Here is a 21550-nt window from a genome sequence, read left to right as displayed (position 1 = left end):
ACTAAAGTTAGCTCCCACCCCTGGCCTGATAACCACTGCCGCCACGCTAGCGGGGCAGCCACATACCCTGGGAGATACTGCTGTCCCCTGCCCCAGGCACCCACACCTTGGTGACCACCATGTCCCAGACCCAAGCACTGAAGGTTCGTGTGGCCCTCTTTTGCATCCTGGTGGGCATTGTGCTGGCCATGGTGGCCGTGGTGACGGACTACTGGGCCGTGCTGAGCCCCCACATGGAGCACAACAATGCCACCTGCGAGGCAGCCCACTTCGGCCTCTGGAGGATTTGCACCACGCGCGTTCCTGTGGATGACATTGAGGACAAGAACTGTGGCGCCATCACCCTGCTTGGGGGTAACGTACCCACTCTCCAACCCGCTCTCCCCTTGGCCCTTCCCATTCCCCTGATGAGTCGCCCATGGGAAGGAAGTCGGGTTTCTCTGCCTGGGGTCAGAGCAGCCACCAGGCCCTTCCTAAGAAGGTTGGATCTGCCTGGGGCAGCGGTACCAGTGGCTGCCGCCAGGTTGACAAATGAGGGTATTTGTCTCCAGCTTCTTCCGTCTGGATGAGGCTTGGGGCTTTTCATCCAGAGCAGAATGCAGGCCAGGTGGGACAAGAGGCACCTGAACAGGTCTACCAGCTCCGGGGCTTCTGACCCCAGCAGCAGTCACCCATTGGTGTCCCAGCTCCATTCTCTCTTTTCCGTGACAGGCAGGTGGCTCTATGTTCTCAGGCTGGTGGGATCCGGGGGACTGGTGGGTTCATTGCTTGGCTTCCAGGCAGGAGTGTAGATAGGATAGCTACAGAACTTGTGGGGACCCATGCAGAATGAAAACACCGAGTGTCTTATTCCTAATTATGGAGAATTTCAAGTTGAGCATGAAACCAAGCACAGGCCCTTCTGTGAGCAAAGCCAGGGTGCAGGTCTCTGAAGCAGGATGTGGTCGGGCATGAGCCACCTGCTTGTCAGAACCCGGGGTCCTTCTGTACATCTCCCTCCAGTCAGACCCTTCAGAAGCATGCAGCATTTCCTTGTGCTAGAGTTTAAGAGTATTCCTCCATTTCCTACCATGTGACCCAGCCATGCCGCAGGTAAATTCCTGGTCAAGAATACCTGGTATTCAGAGGCAGGTAGAGTGGTGTACGCCTCTAACCCCGCAACTCGGACTTCAGTAGGTGAGGCAAAGAGGATCACAAGTTTAGGGCCAGCCTCAGCAACTTAGCAAGACCTTGTCTCAAACTAAAAGGTCAAAAGGGCAGGGGATGTAGCTCTGTAGTAAAGAACCCCTGATACAGATTCAATCCCTGTACTGGGGCCGAGGGCGGGGCAGTGGGGTAGGGAATATGTGGTATTCACGTGAACTGATCTCTTTGCAGAATAGAGATTCCGCAAACATGGAGTTCTCAGGATTCATAGTAATCAGAGCACCTGTTCGAGGAAAAAGTACTGCCTGGGGAAGGGGGCTTGGGCTGTAGCCACCACTGCTCACCACCTCCAGGATGACTATTCAGGGAGGATGAGGTCCTTCTCAGCCTCTGGTTCCTCCTCTATAAAATACAGGACTTGGGCTCAGCAACATAAGATCCACTTGGAGACACACTTATGAATGTGTCTCCAAGGTGTCAGTGGACCAGGGTATGTGTGACATTCCTCCTGATGCTCAGAATTATTCTATTACCTGACCACGTATTCCTGAAACCCCCGCTTCAAGGGAATTGGCACCGGGACCCCAATGATCTTGCAGACTGGGTGTGGGGCAAAGAGCCCAAACCCCACCTCCCACTCCTGGCCTTCTTCTTCTTCCCCTCTGCTTGCTTGAGGGAGCCCCAGCCTTGCTCATCTCTGCTGAGCACCCAGAGACTCGTAAATACCCAGCTGTCTTGGAAACGCTGAGTCCCAGGGCTAAGGGCTTTGACAGGCGTGGGCATGTGCTTGAAGGGTATCACATAGCCCAGCCGCCCACGTCCCTTGGCCACTGCTGCACGCTGGTAAACAGATGCATCATCCAGCCAGCTCCCTGGACAGGGCAGGGCAGGGTGAGGCAGCTTCTCCAGGGGCCACACATGGGAACACACATTGTGGTCCTGTCCACCTGTTCTTGGAGGCAGCTGCCTTTTAAAGTCAGAGCAGATGAGCAAACGAGTGAGCAAGGTCCCTGCAGGGCAGAGACAGACTGGCTAGAGGACCAGCCTCAGGGGACCAGCAGGCATCGCTTGGCCTTGAGCCTGAGCGGTCCATCTCTTTGCCATGAATCATGTTTCCCACATTTGTGACAATGAGCACTACCTCCCCCCAATAATCTTCCAAAGCATGTTCCTGCCATTTTCCTGTTTTTCTCTGCAAATGGAAATTCCTTTATTTTTCCATCTGTCCTTCCTATGCTCTGGAACCACTCTTTTCTAGGTGGGAGTTGTATGCATATGTTCTTTTATTATCAATAATAATTACAATAATGCCACACAAATGTAGCACTATGTGCCAAACATAGTTGTAGGTGCTTTATGTATATTAATTGGGGGTGACATCAGGGGAAAAAATGGCAGAATAAGAACCACCTCCCCTCAAATCTTCTTCTCCATAAAAGAAAGACAAAACAGTTTAAAAAAAAAAAAGGTCAAATCAATGTTTTCAGAATTATGGCAATCTACCAAATCTTGTAGCAATCTAGAATTGCTTGTTCAAGAAAATGGGTGACTCTTAGGATGAAGAGTAAGTTTTGTGGTATTTTTACTTTAACAAGGAATTTAAATAGTATTGCCTGTTTATGGGAGAGGGGACAGAATACAGCCATAGATCCTAAGAAAGCCCAGATATTGGACTTACTGAACAATAATCAGTTATTTAAAATATATTTCCCATTCCTCTTCCCCCATCTCTGTTGCAGCTTTGAAAATCAACATCTCACCATCACAGTGAAAATCAGCAGCCTGGTAGCCACTTACAGGGGACAAGAAAGGATTGAATCTCTTTCAAAACCCTTTTCTTAGATAACTGTCATTATCTGACCTATGTGGTCATTCCCTAGAAGTCTTTACTTGCAAAGCTATCATTATGTGGCCCAACTCTGAGCTCATCCAGTGCAAATAGTCGATTTCTCAAGGGCATTTGTTGAAAACAATTAGAGATGATAGGTTAATATCATTGCTGCCTGAGCTGCAGATAACAGTTGGGCCATGTGGTAGGCTATGCAAGGAACTGGAGAATGAGATGTTCAGAGGTAGCTTTGAAGAACTGCAGCATAGTCCTAATAATCTAGAAGGCCATGCACAGTGCTGTGTGTATGCTCAGGAAAGATCTGCAAAGGCCCTGAATTCTCACCTCTGCCTTATCTTGAGGTTCTGTACAAGTACAAAGTGAAGGTCAAAGCAGAGATGTAGGCTGCTTCTCTAAGTGTTTAAGCCATGCCTCAAATGTGCAGAGCCCCTCAGTAGAGAGGGTGACGCATTTGTTCTAAGCATTTTAGGAAATCTCTGTTGACCAGCTACTAAGCTAATGGAATAGAGATTTCAGTAGTTACACATGACTAAGAATACATACTTCACAAAATTAGTTCAGAGCAGTCACTATATAAGCAACAACAAACAACAACAGAAGCAAACCCTCAAGAACAAGAATCTGATTTCCAGTGTTGCCTCATCATATTACTTAAAAAACACAAGACATAGTGGATGCAGTGGCACATACCTATAATCACAGCAGCTCAGGAGGCTGAGGAAGAGCATCGCAAGTTCAAAGCCAGCCTCGGCAACTTAGCAAGGCCCTATGCAACTTATCTAGACCCTGTCTCAAAAAAAAAAAAGAAAAGAAAGAAAGAAAATTGAAGGGTTGTGGATGTGCCTCAGAGGTTAAGTAATTCTAGTTTCAATTCTTCATACCAAAAAAAGCACAAGCCACACAAGTAACTAAAATGTTATGGACTATTTGTGGGGTCAGGGAGCAGGAATGAGTAAACGGATCTCTAAGGAAGCCCAGATATTGGACTTACTGGACAAAGACTTCAAATCAGCTATTTAAATGCATTTAAAGAATTAAAAGACTCCATATCTAAAAAACTAAAAATGAGAATGGTGTCTCATGAAATAGAGAATATCAGTAAAGAGATAAATATTATTTTCAAAGGTCCAAACAGAAATTCTGGAGTTAAAAAATGTAACAACTGAAATCTTAAAAAATTGATTATAGAGAATCAGTAAGATATCTGAGAAGAGAAATGAAAAAAAATAGTGAACTTAAAAATGGATCAACCAAGATTAGCAAATGTAAGGAGCAAAGAGAAAAAAAAGAATGAAGCATAATGAATAGAGCTTCAGAGAGCTGTGGAACACCATCTAAGATACCAACATGTGCATTCTGAAAGTTCCAGAAGGAAAGGAAGAGAGAGAAAGGGAATGGAACAGAAATGATTATGAAAAAATAATGGCTAGCACTCCCCAAATTGAATGAAATATTATTTTATAAATCCATATAGCTCCATGAAGCCTGAGAAATGTAAACTCAAATAGATCTATACCTAGTCAGCCCATAATCAAGCTTTTGAAAGATAAAGACAAAGGGGCTGGGGTTGTGGCTCAGTGGTAGAGCACTTGCCTAGCATGTGTGAGGCCCTGGATTCAATCCTCATCACCACATAAATAGATAGATAGATAGATAGATAGATAGATAGATAGATAGATAGATAGATAAAGGTATTGTGTTCATCTACAACTAAAAAAAAATACTTAAAAAAAGATAAAGACAGAATCTTGAAAACAGAGACAACACATCACACATAAGGGATCCTTAATAAGATAGACAGTTGATTTTCCTCAAAAGCAGATAGAGACCAGAAAGCAATGGACTGGCATACATATATTAGCTCATCTGATTTCTCCCAGAAACCTCCATGAGATCCACCACATTATTGTCATTTCATCTTACAGAATATGAGGCACACCTAGTTGAGCAAGTTCACTCAGTTACTGAGTGCAGCATCTTGTATTCACACCCAGGCCCTGTCCCTAACCTTTACCTTCTTAATCACTACATTATATTAAGTTCAACAAACCAGCAGGCAGGTGCTCATCCTATAGGTGTTGTTCATTCTACAGGGAGAAGCACTGAGGCTGAGCATGCCCTTCCCAGCCTAACCCTCTGACAGGCTGAAGTTCGACCTTCACTTCTTGAATCCAGAGCCTCCTTGCTCTCCAGACACACCCGCCCCCACATCCTCCACTAAATGCTGCTGACCCAAGTGACCATGAGGAGTTCAGCTTATGACATGCCATGGTTTGGGGGCAGCTAGTCTAGTCTAAGAAGGAGATTTCTCCAGGCCCCATTCAGCCATAGATGCTCGAGGCTCTGAGTACAGGAACTATCTGATTTTTCCACTGCCCCTAAAGAGCCTCAGAAGGAGTATTGTGTACTAGATCAACATCTGAGGTCAATTCAAATGTCTTCATAATGACAGCAGAGGCTTCCCCAGTGGTCAGAAGAGATTATGTGTCTGGAGGCCCAAGTGAGTCCCCAGGGACACCATCCCCTGCTCTTGCTTCTTCCAGGCTCTGTTTCCTTGGGGAAAGACAGCAGCTCCTCCAGGTCCCCAGGACCCTCATGGCCCATCTTCTCCTCCAGACTCAGTGCAGATATTGGGGCCTCATGAAAGCACATGCACTGACCCTGAGGAATTTCAGGGGCTCCCTTCACCATCCACATAAGCCCTGGCTGGAGGCTGAGACCTTAACTAGACTCTATCTGTCAAAGAGCAGTGCTCTGAAACTCGGAGACTCGGGTCCCGGGATTTCTCCAGTCTATTTTATAAAATTCTTCAGTGGAGGTGAGAGGAGACACAGCACTGAGAGGCCAGTGATGGGAACGTCCGTTACAAAAAGGATGAATGACACTGGGAGGGACTTCCTTCCCAATCCCTGAGGCACCAGCTCCCTCTGGTTTTTCTCACACCCACAAATTATCCTTAGTATATTAAATTCTCCATTAACCGGCACCCGCTGCCCTAGTCCATTCTCGGTGATCGTCCAGATCATCCCGTTACTCGAGTTCACCTTGGGGTCAACATGCCCTCTGCTCTGGTCCTTTGAGGTTGGCACGCCAGCTGGGGTTCTGTACCTCCTGTGACTCCCTGAGCCAGAATTCGTGGTTAGCCGGCCCCCGCCAGCCCCCAGGGGAGACTGACAACTGTGTTCACTGTCTTCTTTGAGCACTCATCCATTTCACATCTTTCAACCACTCAGTCTTACAGAAAGAGAAATGTTAAGATCACCATAAGCCATTTATGGAGAGAAAGGAGACGGGAGGAACCTCAGAAATCCTAACTCTTCCCGGATCCTCCTCTTGGCCGCTGGGCTCTCGGCCCACTTGATCAGAAGCACCTGCGTCTGTGGAGGCCCGAGCTTTGCTCAGGAGCGATGGAAGTTGAGGTAGGGGTGGAGAGAAAGGTGGGCAGGAAAGCTCGGAATCTGCTGTCTGTGCCAGACTGTCCCTGTCCCTTTCCCCCAACTCCTTACCTTGACCCAGGGAGCTACTCACAGCCTCTTTGGATGTCCTTCCTTTTCAAGGTGTCCACGATGTGCAGTTTCCCAAATACCACCCACCCGGACCAAGGGGCACAGGTGGAGAAAGCAAGGTCACAGCTGGGGCTGCCACCTGACAGCACCCTGGGCCCTTCTTGAGTGACACTGGCAGCTGCCTGACTTGGCTTGTCCCAATTAAGGCCTAGGTCCAGTGTGTCCACTCCACCTCTGGGGGCTGTCAGGGACCATGGAGGGGCCTGTGGTCCCCCTCAGGCAGCCACACAGTCCTGCAGGGGATGCTCCTCCCAGGTCCAGGGTAGAGGACACTGGCCTTCTTCATGGGCCAAGTCCAGGGGAGGAGGTGGATCATCCCATCCACCCTTGGGCCCCAGTGCAGACCCATCAGAGAGAAGCTGAGGCTTCCAGAAGAGGGGATCCCACCCGCTGGGCACCCTGTTCCCTCCACCTGCTGTGAGGGCATTTAATAGAGGAGAAGAGGGAGAGGAGAGCGGTGGGCCTGGACCACCCGAGGAAGACATAGTGCTCACTGCCTGGCACCTGCAGACAGGCCCAGCCCCGACTGCACGGCTTGCTTTTCATCCTACTCATGTAATGGTCCCCGTCCACCCCGAGTGGACCTGGGGTTTATCTGTGGGGTTGGCACCTGAATGCTTCCTGGGAAAGTCACCTCGAAACCCAGAAGGACCAAACAACTACGTGCAGCCAGACTCTGGAGGCGGCCTTTAGCTCACCACCCCCACGCGTGGAGAGAGAGTGGCCAGGGAGGCAGCTGACCGTGAAACACTTGAATCCAGTCAATCCTCCTCGGAGCGTTTTTAATGACAACTGAAATGGGCTCTTAAGAGACAAAAAAAAAGAAAGATTCCTTTTGTCCGGAGGGAGACCCAGGGAGACTGGTGACATAGCATGAGCCATTTTGAAGCAGCAATTCCAGAAAATCTATAGCTTATAATCTGAAAAATGTAAGAGGTTTGCATTATGCTCTAAAATAGCAGCAACGCTGTGAGGGAGAAAGGAGCAGCACCGATTCTGACCTCGTGGCTGGCCGCGAGGAACCCCAGGTAACTCGTTCAAAAGGAAAATGACTTAAATATAGAAGCTGGTGGAGAAAGGCTGTTTACTGCCAGGAACATCTACCGCTGCTAAACCAGACCCCATCCCCGGGTGTCGCCTCCTTCCTCGACCTCAGGAGAGGTTGCAACCCTGACTTTGGAGGACAGGAAATGGGTAGGAGGACACAGGATTAGGTGGCAGTAAAGCCATGCCTTTGGCAGCTCCTAGGGCACATTCCTAGAAGAAAGAGCATCCGTCTCCTTGTGATCAACCCAATGTAGCCTGGAGGTGAAGCCGTGAATTCACAAAGTAGATGTATGTCATTTAAACCAAAGACAGAGGCAACGTTCAATGAAGGGCCTCACACAAATAAAAAGCAACCTGAGTTTTTTTTTTTTAAAGAATTATAAACTAATACAAAATAACTCATTTGTCTACTCCCTAAATCTGAAGTAAAGGTAAGCAAGAGGGCTCTACTTCATGCCGTATCTAGTTAGGAGAGAGGAGAGACTAAAAGAGAAAAATAAAAGTGAAACTATAGTTCAAATCAGCAAGAATTTCTTTGTGCTGAACCCCTCGTCCTGCTTCCCTATCAGATGCGGATTTTGGGTGTCCACAGACCTTCTGTGGCTTTTAAGACAATGCTCAGGTAGAGCAAGTAGCTTGCCAGGACAGGATTTGTCTGGCCTGCCACACAAGCACGGTTCCTGAAGGTCTAAGGAAATGGCATGAAGGTCACATTCAGCTCTCACGTTCCTGCCTGGGTCCAAGTTCATCCCGACAGTCACTCAGAAAAAACCCTCTGCTAGAATTTTTAAAGGCCAGAACAGGGGTTCCCAACTTGGCTGAGCATCAGAATCTCCTGAAAGCTTTTGAAAAGCCTGCTTCCCAGGTACCCCTGTGAATCTGGGTGGGCCTGGATTCTGATAAGAAACCCACATTTTGGGTTAATACAAGGTTTCTTGGCTATTGACATTTGGTGCTGGATAATTCTAGGTTGTGGGGGTCTGTCCTCTGCATTGTGGGGTGTCCTGCAGCATCCCCTGGCTTCCAGATGCCAAGAGCCCCCTCTCCACACCACAGTGTCTCCAGGCCTTGCCCAGTGTCCCCAGGGTGAGGCGCTGCTTGGCTGGTTGGTCCTGTGCCCTGTTCCCCAGATGAATGACAGACCTGGGCCCCAGCCTGTGGGCCTGATGAGGCTCAGCAGCACACGCTCCCTGTCCCGTCCACTCCTTTGGCCTTTGCTTCCTGAGGATCTCCCGGCTGCTTATGCAACCCCATTGTCCTGCGGAAAGGGTGTTCTAAGGGTCGGGGGAACAAATTTTGACCCAGCAGAATGACGCCACCTTCTCTCAGCCAGGCTTCCAATTGCTACTGGTCTTTCCTCCCAACTCACTAGCGTCTTCCTCCTTTGCAGAGAAGAACTGTTCCTACTTCAGGCATTTCAACCCCGGTGAGAGCTCAGAGATCTTCGAATTCACCACTCAGAAGGGTGAGGCCTTGGAAGCCGGGGCGGGGCAGGGGGGACACTGTGTCACATGCGGCTGAGCCAGGATGTCATCTGGCAGAAAAGCACTGATGAGAAGCAGCCCTGGCCTGGCGTGTTTGAACGGCAGCCTTGCCGCCTCCCATGCCAGGGAACTGCAAGTGCAGTGTCCCTATCCAGGGGCCCAAGCACATTTGTCAGAGCTGGGGACAGTTGGGGACAGTTCCTGGGAGGCTCTAGGTTGCCGCAGGAACACACTTTCCAAAAGATCCCAGGAAACAGGACAAGTGCCCACAGTCCCAGGAAGTTTTCTGCGGTGGGAATCCCTGGGACTCCCCCTCGCTAAGGGATCCCCCAGGACTGGGAGGAATGTCAGGCCCTGGATCCGTGGAGCTCAGGGCACAGCAGGCCCACGAGAGCGCATGCCCACACAGACATACATGACAGATGCCCACGCGGGACACACTCACACACACACACTGACGGATCCTCGTACACAGGGCACACTCACATGTACACACACAGACCCTCACACTAACCACTAGGTGACCCCACCATACCCTCACACACATGCTAGGCCACCCCACTCTCTGTCACTCCGTCATCCTCCAGGGGTCCCTGGAGGATCCTGTACAGACCACCCGCCTCAGTGCCTCCTTCTGCCTGTCACTCAGAGGAGGTTTCTGCTCCATCTACAAAGCCTCTGGCCATGTACCTCCTGGCCACGTGCCTCCTGACCTCCTTTGGGGGCCTCCGTCCTGGGGAGAGCCCCGTAATTTAGTGCACGGCAAAGACACGGGGTGAACAAGTCCCGTGACCATCTGGCCACACCCTTTCCCCTCGAGCGAGCCTCTCGGCCAGGTGTGGAACAAGAACTGTCACCGAGCTGGCTAAAGGTCCAGCCAGCAGTGGCAAAGCACTGGGGATGCAGCCCAGTTCTGAGCTGCCCTGTTTCACAGAGTACAGCATCTCTGCCGCCGCCATCGCCATCTTCAGCCTCGGCTTCATCATCGTGGGCACCATCTGCGCACTTCTGTCCTTCCGGAAGAAGCGGGACTACCTGCTGAGGCCAGCGTCCATGTTCTACGCCTTTGCAGGTACACGGGGCTCCTGCCCTTGCCCGGGTGGGACCACTCTGTCCCAATCATGGCGTGGCCCCGCTTGGCTCCTGCCTACCGCAGGGCTTGAGGGGGACCCTTCCCCAGCTCCGTGCGGGAGCACCTTGGTGGGGGCCTCGGCGACCCCAGGAGGGTTGGCAGGGAGAAAGCTTTTGCTGTTTCATCTATTTTTCACAATGACTCTATCCTCAAGACACTGAGGAGACTTCCCAGGGTGCCATTAGCAAAAGAAGGAAGGAAAAGCGGTGGTCTGGCCAGCCTGCTCAGGGAGGTGGAATTGCAGGGTAGAGGGTGGGGGGCAGATGGGTCACTTTTGCAGGTTCCTCCCCACCCAGGGCAGGGTCACTGCCTTCCCCGCCAAGAAGTAGGCTAGGGTGGCAGCAGGAGTGCCCTGGGACGCTGAGAGGCCCCGGCTCTGTCCCCAGGGCTCTGCATCTTTGTCTCAGTGGAGGTCATGCGGCAGTCGGTGAAGCGCATGATTGACAGTGAGGACACCGTCTGGATCGAGTACTACTACTCCTGGTCCTTTGCATGCGCCTGTGCCGCCTTCGTCCTGCTCTTCCTTGGCGGCCTCGCCCTCCTGCTCTTCTCCCTGCCTCGAATGCCCCAGAACCCCTGGGAGTCCTGCATGGATGCTGAGCTGGAGCACTAGGCCTCAGAAAGCTGAGCCCCAGCCCAGAACCTTCCAGAGAGGAGGTGGGAGTTTCATATCTGTCCTGTTCCCCTCTGCCCCGTTCTGTGACTGTCACGGACTGCGTCCCCTCTCTGAACTTGTCTCTGGGTTGTGACAAGCTTCTCTGCGAACAGCAAATGGACGTGAGCCCAGCCCTGCCCAGGATCAGAGAGAACAGGGCCAGCAGGTGCACAGGTGTTTGGAGGGACCCAACTGTCCAGCAAAAACAAGGTTGTCCCGCTGGGCCAGTTGTCTTTAAAAACCCTACAAGGACACCCTCTGCTCATTTACCAGGTCTAGGAGTCACCTGTGTAAAAAGCCAGCCCCCCTCTTCTTGGTGACAAGGTACACCCTTTTCAGTGAACTGAACATCCCTCCTTGGCTTCCAGGAGCCCTGACTGGTAGAATCTGACTGTTGTTTGAAATAAAAACTCTCAGAAAACTCACTCTTTCCTTGCGCCTGGCACAGCAATAGCTTGGATTCCTGGTCACAACCCAGGGGCCCCGAACCTGGAGGGGAAAGGAAGACGTGTCTCTGTGGATGTTGGGGACATTTGGGAGGAGGGGTGGGCATGAGGGGGAAACCGACAACGGCTGGGAGGTTCTGAGTTCCACCTTGTATCTCTGGGCTCTGGGGATTGTTTGGAATGAAACTGGAAACCCTCTGACTAGGCGAGGGTGTTAAAAATAGGTGGGGTTATTTCTAGAGTCCGGCAGGCCAAGCATCCAGGGCCACCATGGTGCTGAAGCAGCACAGCCACTAGGCTCTGGTTTCTGATGCCAGATTTTTGTTGCAGAGAACATCAGGAAGCAGGGCTTAGCAGTTAGACACTTAGGGCCGCCTGGAGTGCCACCATTTGTGCGCTTCTGCCCCCCCAAACCCCGCTGTACTCACCCAGGCTTCAGGAAACAGAAGTCAGACGTGGCTGGCGGTTAAGATCCTCACACTCCTCGTGGGGGACACCAGAGAACCATCTGGAGCTGGTTCTTCTATGACTGGGGTTGGCGGACCTCAGCCTGTGGGCAAACCTGGCTCCCTGTCCCTTGTGTGGTCTGCAAGCTATGAGTGGTTTTTACAGCTTTAGATGATAGAGGAAGGAGGAGGAGGAAGAGGAGGAGGAGGAGGAGAAGAAATGATAAATATCATCTCATGATATGTGAAAATTATATGAAATTCAAATTGGTGTCCATAAATAAAATCGTATTGGCACACAGCCACACCCATTCCCATGGGCACACAATGTAGCTGCTTTTTTTCACAATAGCAGCCTTGAGTAAATTCATCAGAGCTGTTTTGGCTGCAAAACTAAAAATACTTGCTCTTCAGTCCTTTATGGAAAATGCTGACCCTTGTTCGGGAGTCATCGCGCACCCCTTAGACGGATAATTAACCCCTCGCCATTCCCATCTATGAAAGACATTTGTTTATTATTTCACTGCACCTCGGCCTAGAACAATCGAGAAGGGAGGATCTCAAGTCTGGAAGGCACCTGGGTAGTGGCCACAGTGGGGTTTGTGAAGAGTCCTCTCTGATGTCTCAGGGGCTGGGCTGGACTTGGAGGGGTGTCTGAGGAGCCTGAGGGGGCCAGCGTCAGCCCACCCTGCTCCGCAGTTAAGGATGGAGCAGAAAGTCTGGCCCACGATTAGGAAATCTGAAAAAAATCCAAGAAACCTGGGGGTGTACCATGCAATGCAGAGAATCAAAGCCTTGGGAACCCGGAAGGTGCACCCTGAAGACCCCAGCCCGAGGCTGCCGCAGCTGGCTCTGTCCCACAGCCAACAGCATGAAACTGACCGCAAAATGCAAAGATGGACTCCGAGAGCTGACCTGCTCCTGGTGGAGGAGAAGGACAGGGAAGCGGAGTCCTAACCACCCCAGAGCCGGGCACAGTGCATGAGCAAGGGGAAGACGTCCCACAGACAGCCGTCTGGAAGGCCCACAGCTCCCTCATTCTTATCTGACGGTTAGCAGAGTCAGAGGGTGTGCTTTTCACATTGCCACGCGATGCCTGTGCTTCTGACCTCTGAAAGGAACATCCACAGAACACAGACCATCTGGCTGCCCCAAGTTTCCGCTGCTTTGAGACAGGCTTCTGAGCACCGGAACCACGATGCAGATGAAAGGGTCCGAGGGCAGCTGCCAGACAGCCACGCAGGGTGGCACCCACACCAGCCTCCACCGAGGAAAAGACAATGCGGCAAAGCAGAAAGGAGCCTCGTGCCAGCAAGCAAACCAACCAACCCAAACCAACCAACCGGGAGGGAAACAACCCCAGCCTGCCCACCGCTGCTTGCCGGGGGGCATCTGCAGCGGGCAGCTGGTCAGTCTTGGGCCTGGTTAACTGAAGGCCCAACCAAGTTCCACTCTGAGGGCCCAATATGTGCTGAGCCTCGGAAACCCGGGGCATCTCATTTCTTTCATGTGGGAATTGAATGACCACCAAACCCTGGTATTCCATACCCCTGTCTCAGTATTTCCATCTCCGCCGTCTTCCTTCCCTGAAGTATGGAAGGTCATTGAGCCACGATGGGCAATTCAGTCACCAAGGTGAATGAGGTTTGAGAATTTTTTAAAAATTTTTTTGAATTTTTAAAATGTAATTAAAAGTAAATTTTTAAAAATGTTAACAAAACTACCATCTTAATCATCTCTAAGTATACAATTCGTTGAAGTCCATCTGCTTAATTGCAAAACCACTATCCATCTTTTCATCTTGCCAAACTAAAACTCTCTGTTAAGCAAGAATGCTCCCTGTACCCTCCTCCAGCTCCTGGTACCCACCATCCACATCCCGCCTCTAGGGATCTCTAGGGGAAACTGAGGATCAGAGAAGGCTTTCTTACTGCCACCTAGTGACAAACAGAAGTTAGGACCAAAACTGCAGCTTCCCACCTGTCTGACCAGGACCCCTTACCAATGCTCATTGGGCCTCCACCTAGGTACTAGAGGTAGGAAAGGGACAAAGATGTCTTACTCTTTTTGGCCTTCCCAAGAGCTTGGCTTGAAATTTCAAGGATCTCTGTACCTTTATTTTTAATTTTTAGCTGCCCCATCAAGGAGAGCAAAAGATTTAACCACCTTCCATTGCAGTATTTCCCCTGCCAATGAGACTTGTCCTATGTTGCCAGATATTTTATTTACAAATTCATTTCTAATTTATACCCTGCCGCTTTTAGGAAAGATCAGAGTGGAGACAAGGCATGCATAAACCCAGGATGTGGAGCGTTATCTATTAAGTGATGGCTGGAGTCGGGTGGGATGCAGCCTCCCGGGCCTCCCCGGCCTCCATTTCACAGTCTTACTGAGCCGCAGCCACTAAGTCTGTCAATTAATCCCCACACAGGCCACTGATCCTATGCGGCCAAGAAAGTTAATTAAGAATTTCCGTGTGAGAAGCAAGTCTTTCTATTCTTTTGACTTTGTCCCCTACGAGACTTTTTGCCTGAGTGTGAAAGAGCTGACTTGTTGGGCGTCTTCATTGTGAGCTTTGGCTTGTTGCTCTCTATGCACGAAGTGGTCCCGGATGGGAAATTTGTCTGCAAAGCCACCACCTGGGAGCTCTTGGCTGAGAGCTGAAGGAGCTCAGAAAACACATTTCCAAGTCCCCCACTTGAACAGCGGACCCGCCTCTCCCCACCAGCCATGCCTGGCAGATGCCACCGGGAGCAAACTGACAAGCACTTCAGAGGGCCTCAGGGCGCCAGGTTGTGATGAACAGTGCGAATGGGGACAAGCAGGGGTGCAGCTCACCTAGAAGCATCCAAGAGGCAGAGACGAGACAATATGCAACCCTCCCAGGCAGGGGGGGAAGGAGGAAAGACACCACAGATCTGAGGCCTGTGCGCGTCCACCAGAGGCAGCAGGACCAAGGGCAGGTAAGTGAGGCCGCGGGCTCTTGGCCCCTCTTCAGGGGAGGTGGAGAGTGGGCAGAAGCCAGATCCAGGGTGGCGCTCTGAGCAGAGCCGTCTGGGATGCAGGACCCCCGAGCTGCGGTTCCGCAGGTCTCACAGTAGTTGCCTCCTTCAGAGGGTGTGTCAAGTCTGGTGGAGGGAAGTGTCCACTCCTCTCAACTGTCTCCAAACAGTAGAAGATGTCGTAGGACCAGAAATGGCGCCCTGCATGGGGTGTGCAGGCCCAGGGTCCTGCCTGCTCTCCACGGCACAGCCATTGGTACTCTCATGGCACGGTGGGCTACTTCTCCTCAGGGTCTGCTTCCCACAGGGTCAAGGGAAGCAGGGCTTGGGGAGCAGAAGCCAGCCAGCCCGCTGATCCGCTGTGAAAGCTTGGGGCCAGGGAAACTGAGAGAGGAAGAGAGGGAAGAAGGGAGGGAGGGAGGAAAGGTAAGCTGCTTTCAGGGAAGAAATGTGGGACTTTGAGTAGGGCCAAGCACAACGTGGCCACCAGTCGGAGTATTCCACTGAGATCACTGAGGGCGGGGGTCCTGGGGCTGTGGGGAGAGGCCTGGCGTGGTAGTGGCCGCCTGTGGAACTTCTCTGGGCCTCCGTCCCTCACCTGTAGATGAAACCAGCTCACGTGCGTCAGAGCAGCTCCACCAGTTCTGTTCTCGTGATCTTAACACAAGGAAATACAAGACCTGGCCCCATGGTTTGGGAGACTCAAACTTCACAGTTTAAAAACCACCACACAATCCACTTGTAGGAGAGAGTTCAGTCTCACTGGGTCCCAGTTTTCTGGGGAGATCCGTTTTCCAAAGGCTTCTCTGAGCTGTAGGAAAACTGGGCTCCAGTTTATTCCAATAAGTACTTATGTATGTTATGTACACCATTTTGGCACCTTAGAGACCTCCAAAGAGCTAAAACTTGTGCTAGAACTGTCTTTGAAGGAGACCTTAAAACCAAGTTTCTATACATTTTCTTTGTGTACATTTTAACTTCTTGTATGTGTTTCATGAATTAGGACTTTTGTTCTACATTATTAGGTCTTTGTAAACTACAGGCCCAGGCATGTCTGCTCAGATAAAAAAACAGTGCAAGCAGTTCATTTTTATGAATCACAATGCTTGCTTATACGCACACACACACACACATATGTATATATATTTATTTAATATTTATTTTTTAGTTGTAGTTGGACACAATACCTTTATTTTATTTATTTTATGTGGTTCTGAGGATCGAACCCAGGGCCTCGCACGTGCTAGGTGAGTGCTCTACCGCTGAGCCACAACCCCTGCCCCACAATGCTTGCTTATTTTGCCCAACTAAAATAAATAAGTCTGATTTCAGATATAAGACTGTATCTGTAGTTTGTAGTCCATAAATTCCAGTGCCGAATGTTTCTGTTGTTGAGAATATCATCATTGCTCTAATGAATTGATTTTTTGTAAAATGTAGGTATACTAAATAATGGATAAGTATAATATCAGTCTGCCTTATATATTTAGGTTCTAACCTAAGAATTTGTTAGAGGAAAAGGATCCTCTTAACATTTGTGGAAACTACTGAGAATCATCTGGTCATTAGATGGTCTTTAAGATCCCTCCACTCACCTTCCATGAGGTGGTTCCTGCAATCAAAACATGTAAGAGGAGCTGGGGATACAGCTCAATTGCCAGAGTGCTTGCCTTGCATGCACAAGGCCCTGCGTTCTATCCCCAGCATTGCCTAAAACAAAAACTTCAAGAAACATCTCCTTAAAGTGGAGCCCATCTTGTTTATCTCAGGGATCACTGAACCCATCCTTCCTAGGTCTCCAGTGACCTCAAAGGTGCCAGCTGCAGGCACTGAACCTTCCTGGAGGATTTTGTACTTTTTCTTTTGGGGGACTACCTGGGAGTAAACTCAGGGACACTCGACTACCGAGCCCCATCCCCAGCCCTATTTTGTATTTTATTCAGAGACAGGGTCTCACCGAGTTGATTAGCACCTCACTTTTGCTGAGGCAATCCTCCTGCCTCCGCTTCCCAACTGCTGGGATTAGAGGCGTGTGTCACCACACCCAGCCATTTTGTACTTTTGACCTCAGCTTTCGTCTTTCTTAAAGTTCTCCTGACTTCCCCTGGCCTTTCCTTGGCAGTGTTCGTTCTTTTGCCACCTGTCTTTAAACTTGGGTGTTTTCGAGGTCTTATCTCACACCACAATTTCTTAGAAATTCCATTCATTTCCAGGGCCTGGGCTTCCTAGGATCACAGTTCCCACCCAGTCCATCTGGGAGGTCACCGTGTTGGGTCCTGCAGGAACCTTGCTCCCCAGTGGTTCCAAGCTGCCAGTGCCGACGTCCAAACCCAACCCATGGCTCTTCTTATCCAAATCCACTCTGTCCTGTGTGTTCCCGAGTGCTGACGGCACGGCGTCCTCATGCACCCAGGCCAGAAACACCGGAATTCCCTCCACTGAGTGCTAACCTTTCGCTTGAGCCAATCCTCACAGATTCTGCTCCAGGTCCTATCCATCCCATCCTGGTTTATCTTAACACTAAGGTAGGCCCAGCTTTCTCACCCTCTGCCACTCGTGTCCTGAGCACAGCCCACCCAGAGAAGTCATTCACCTCTCCTAGATGCTGTCCTTCACTTGAGACAATATCGAGTATCCCTGGCTCCTGTTGACGCCACAGTGTCAATTGAAGGGCCTAAAATAACAGACTTACAGTCTGGAGGTTGGGAGGCTGAAATCAGTTCTAGGAGGCTGACATCGAGATGGCAGCAGAGATGGATTCTTCTGGTGGCCTCAGGTGAGAATCCACTTCCTTCCCACTTCCAGTTTCTAGACAGCCTTGCTCTCTTTGGTTTGTGGCTGCACTGCTCCAGTCACTGCTTCCGTCATCACGTATTCCTCTTGCTCTGACCCCGTCTGCCTCTTAAAAGAACCCAGTGATTACACAGGTCCTTCCAGATAACCCAGGGTCATCTCCTCAACCCAAGATCCTTCACTTACTCCATTTGCAGGGTCCGTTTCCCCCCACTGGGGATTCGGAGATGGCCATCTATTCGCCAGTTCTAAGTATTAGGATGGGGACATTATTCTGTCTACAATTTTTCTTCTCAATATCATGTGCTAAGGTAGGCAAAGTGTGGAACTAGGATAGAATGAGGAATAAGCTACGGTCCTGCCCTTCAGGAACTTGGAGTTCAATGGTGGATGACTCTGAAGTCAAGTCCAAATGCTTGGAGATTTAGCTCACTTCTAACCTAGGAGGCTACTCCTTCTGCGAGACTCAGCTCAGATATCACGCAGTGACATGCTCTCCAGCCCCTTAGTGCAGAATTTATGCTTCTCACCTTCTTGTTCTCTTGATATTTTCTTCATGATCCTAGTATTTACCCTATTCAGGAACAGCCAGCCCACTGGGCCTGTGTACCTTGATAATGACAAACTCTTTGAGAGTAAGGCCCATATTTTCTTCAGAATCATCCTAGCAACTAGAACCTTCCACATCCCAATCCTTTATCCATGTCCTCCACTCAGTGCCCAGCACACAGTGTCCTCAGGACACTCTGGTAGGTTGAATAAGTGCATAAACTAGAAAGCTGTTTGAGGGAGAGAGGGCGGGGAGGAATTCCAAGGAAGAACAGGAAAGCGCAGCCAAAAGGCTTTTGGAAACAAGAAAGGATCCATTCCAGATCCAATTTCCTGGCACCAGGTGTCTGCAGCCAGAATGGCCTGTCCTCACTCACGGCTCAAGTCAGGTTAATGAGATCAAGCCTGCTGCACTTGCTACAGTGGAGCTGGTGACTGCGCGTAGCTCTGAAATGAGATGACTTTTCAAGCTAAGGTATATCAGCTGATGGTCTTAAGTACAGAGAGATTTCCAAAATGGCTTAGTTGAAATGTACAAAACCACTTTTAATTACACTATATCACAACTTTCTTCTTCAAAAGAGTTTATCATCCACTCTCTGGGATGAACCAGCTCAGCAGGAATTGCTGTGGTACCAGATGGCATCTAGGGTCACCTTGTGTTAGTTTTCTGTTACTGTAAAAAAATACCTGAGACAAATCAACTTATCAAGAAGAAAGGTTTATTTTGACACACAATTTTGAAAGTTTCAGTCCATGATTGGTTGTCACCATAGTTAGGGCCTGTAGTAGCACAGCACATCATGGTGGGAGCACATGACAGAAGAAGCCATTCCCTCTTTGCAGGGAAGTAAAAAGAGAGGAGGAGTCTGATATACAACAATCCCTTTCAAAATCATGCCCTCAGTACCTGAAGAGCTGCCACTAGGTCCTACCTTTTCAAGGTTCCACCCCTTTCCAATTGCACCACAGGCTGGGACCAAGCCTTTAACAGATGGGTCTTCAGGGTACACTTACCTAAACCCTAGGACCCTGAGAAAAAGCTTTGATTCCTCAAGCTTACCCATCTTCTGATCATCTGTTACTTGTGTCTCAGATTACGGAATTTGCTTTAAACCTGGTCACAAAGCTAGAGACTGAATCTACAAGAATTTCTCTTAGAAAACACCTCAGCCTAGAGACCCACTTCTGTATAGTTTTGTAAAATAGCAGGTAGGTTTGAGAGCCAAGACAAAGACAAGGCCTACTACTCTGGTGACTTCAAGTCTTTCCCTTTAGGATCCCTGGTATATTTTTGAACAGACACCTTCAGGCACTCCTTGCACATCCAGAAGGCCTGTCACCAGTGCTTCTGTTCAATTAGGGAGGAATACCACCAAAACTACCTTCTCCTCTGGCTCCCTTTGAGTGGCCAGCTGGCCATGCCCACCTTCCAGTGTCCAGCCCTGGCTCCTCTGAATCAGCCAACTAGTACCACTTTATTCTCAGGGATTAGCAGCACAGTTTCCTGAAACAACAGTTTAAATCAATTTGCAGAGCATCAGTTTTAATGAGCTAAGAGTGGGGATAATACCACATAGGTTTTGCAAGCTGCAGCCCCTGTTCAATTTAATTACCTCTCTCTGCGGATTTAACATCAACCAGAGCCTTATACAAAGGGGAATTTCATCATGTTTCCAGAGCTCTGCATGGTAGGTATATGCCTACAGACCAGCCTGTGCTAAAGGAGGCAGGAACCATCAAAATTGACATAACCATGCTGTCAAACGAAAGGTTCTAACAGTGATACCTGGTAAGGCACAAAATACATGTGAATGCTCCTACCACTGTCGCTGTTCAGAGGGCTGTGTGGAGTGGGTGGGGTGTCACTGCAGAGGACAACTTACTCCTCCTTCACCTTCGGCCATTGCTCCTGCCAAGGGCTGTCATCTGGCCACACTGTGTTGGCAGATGACACCAAGGAGGAGGGGGAAGCATCTTTAAGCTCTTCTTTCAATCAAACCTTGAGACCCAGCTGCCCCAAGCATGTATCAGGTATAGGGCTGGTGCTATAGGTTGAGAGATCTGAGGACACGACCCCTGTCACCCAGAAGTTCACAAACTCTTTAATACAAAACCTGTGACAAGGCTTAATTGCAGGCACAGAGAGAAGCGGGGTTAATTCCACCAGTGAGCACAAGGAGGTGAAATTTAGTCTTGATTAGTAAGTAAAACTCCCAGAAGTAGATCTGGGGACTGGGTTTGAGGGCCAAAGGGCCTGAGCCAAATAGAGCAGCAAGAAAGTCAAGGGCCTGTGCAGGCAGAACGGGACTAGTCCACCACAGCCTGCAATGGCAGTGCCCAGGAAGGAGACCTGGGATGCCTTGAGAGCCCAGCTAAGAAACAGGTGGTGGTGGAGAGCCACACATGACTCTCCAGAAGAGTGGCCCAATGAGATCAGGTCCACAGAGGTGCCTGGCTGCCCTTGATAGGATGAGCAGGAAGTGAGTCAAAAAGTGAATTTCCACCCTCAGGGAACTGACTGGTCTGGACAGAACCTTGGAAGTCAAGCAGCGGAGTCAACTTCTGACCAAGCTTTCCTCAGATGCTTATAATCAACCACAGGCCAGGCACTGTGGCGCACTCCTGTAATCCCAGCAGCTTGGGAGGCTGAGGCAGGAGGATCACAAGTTCAAAGCCAGCCTGAGCAAATTAGTGAGGCCCAAAGTAAAAAACCAAAAAACCCATACATATATACATATATATATATATATATATATATATATATATATATATATATATATATATATATGTATGTATATATGGGGCTGGGGATGTGACTCAGTAGTCAAATGCCCCTGAGTTCAATCCCTGGTATCAAAAAAATAAAAATAAAAAAAATCAACCACGGGGCATTTGGATGTTCCAGATTGACCCAGTTCAGGGCAGACCACTCACCATCCCACCTCTTCCACCAGTCTCCATCCCGGTGGGACCTGACACACAGAATTTCCCACCTTGCTTGTTTTTTTTCCTATTAGCTTCACACTTTCATATCAATACCAAAGGACACCAATGAGGGGGTCATTTGCACCTTCCCACTGACAGTGGGAGCTGGGGTTACTTCATTAGGAGCAGACAGCAGCGCAAGGAGACTTCCAAATTCACTGGAAAGAACTATTTTTCTTTCCAAAATTCAAAGATTTATGCCATATCAATTTAACAAAACAAGATAACTAGCCTAACAATGGATTCAGTGGGGCCAAGTAGCTCAATGGTAGAGCACTTGCCTAGGATATGCAAGGATATGCAAGGCCCTAGGTTCAATACCAGCACGCAAAACAAAACACACACACACACACACACACACACACACACACACATTCACTGCAATGATGTGGATTTTAAGCTGTCCTTGCAAAAGGCTGACTATCCTATCTACTTCCATTTATAAAC

General features: G+C 49.5%; 1 protein-coding gene across 1 annotated transcript; it reads left to right on the top strand.

Moving 5' to 3' along the window:
* The first annotated feature begins 16 nt into the window (after positions 1-16).
* On the top strand, positions 17-11304 carry CACNG1 (calcium voltage-gated channel auxiliary subunit gamma 1). Its single transcript, XM_081271912.1, has 4 exons — positions 17-354; positions 8999-9073; positions 10027-10164; positions 10611-11304. Exons 1-4 carry the CDS (start codon positions 120-122, stop codon positions 10835-10837), a joined length of 675 nt encoding a protein of 224 aa, XP_081128038.1. The 5' UTR covers positions 17-119; the 3' UTR covers positions 10838-11304.
* Positions 11305-21550: the final 10246 nt, after the last annotated feature.

The sequence above is a fragment of the Spermophilus citellus genome, assembly GCF_964194105.1.
Source record: "Spermophilus citellus genome assembly, chromosome: 17".
NCBI classification, from domain to species: domain Eukaryota; kingdom Metazoa; phylum Chordata; class Mammalia; order Rodentia; family Sciuridae; genus Spermophilus; species Spermophilus citellus.
Note: the sequence above shows the minus strand (reverse complement) of the source record. Positions and strands in the feature narration are given on the sequence as shown.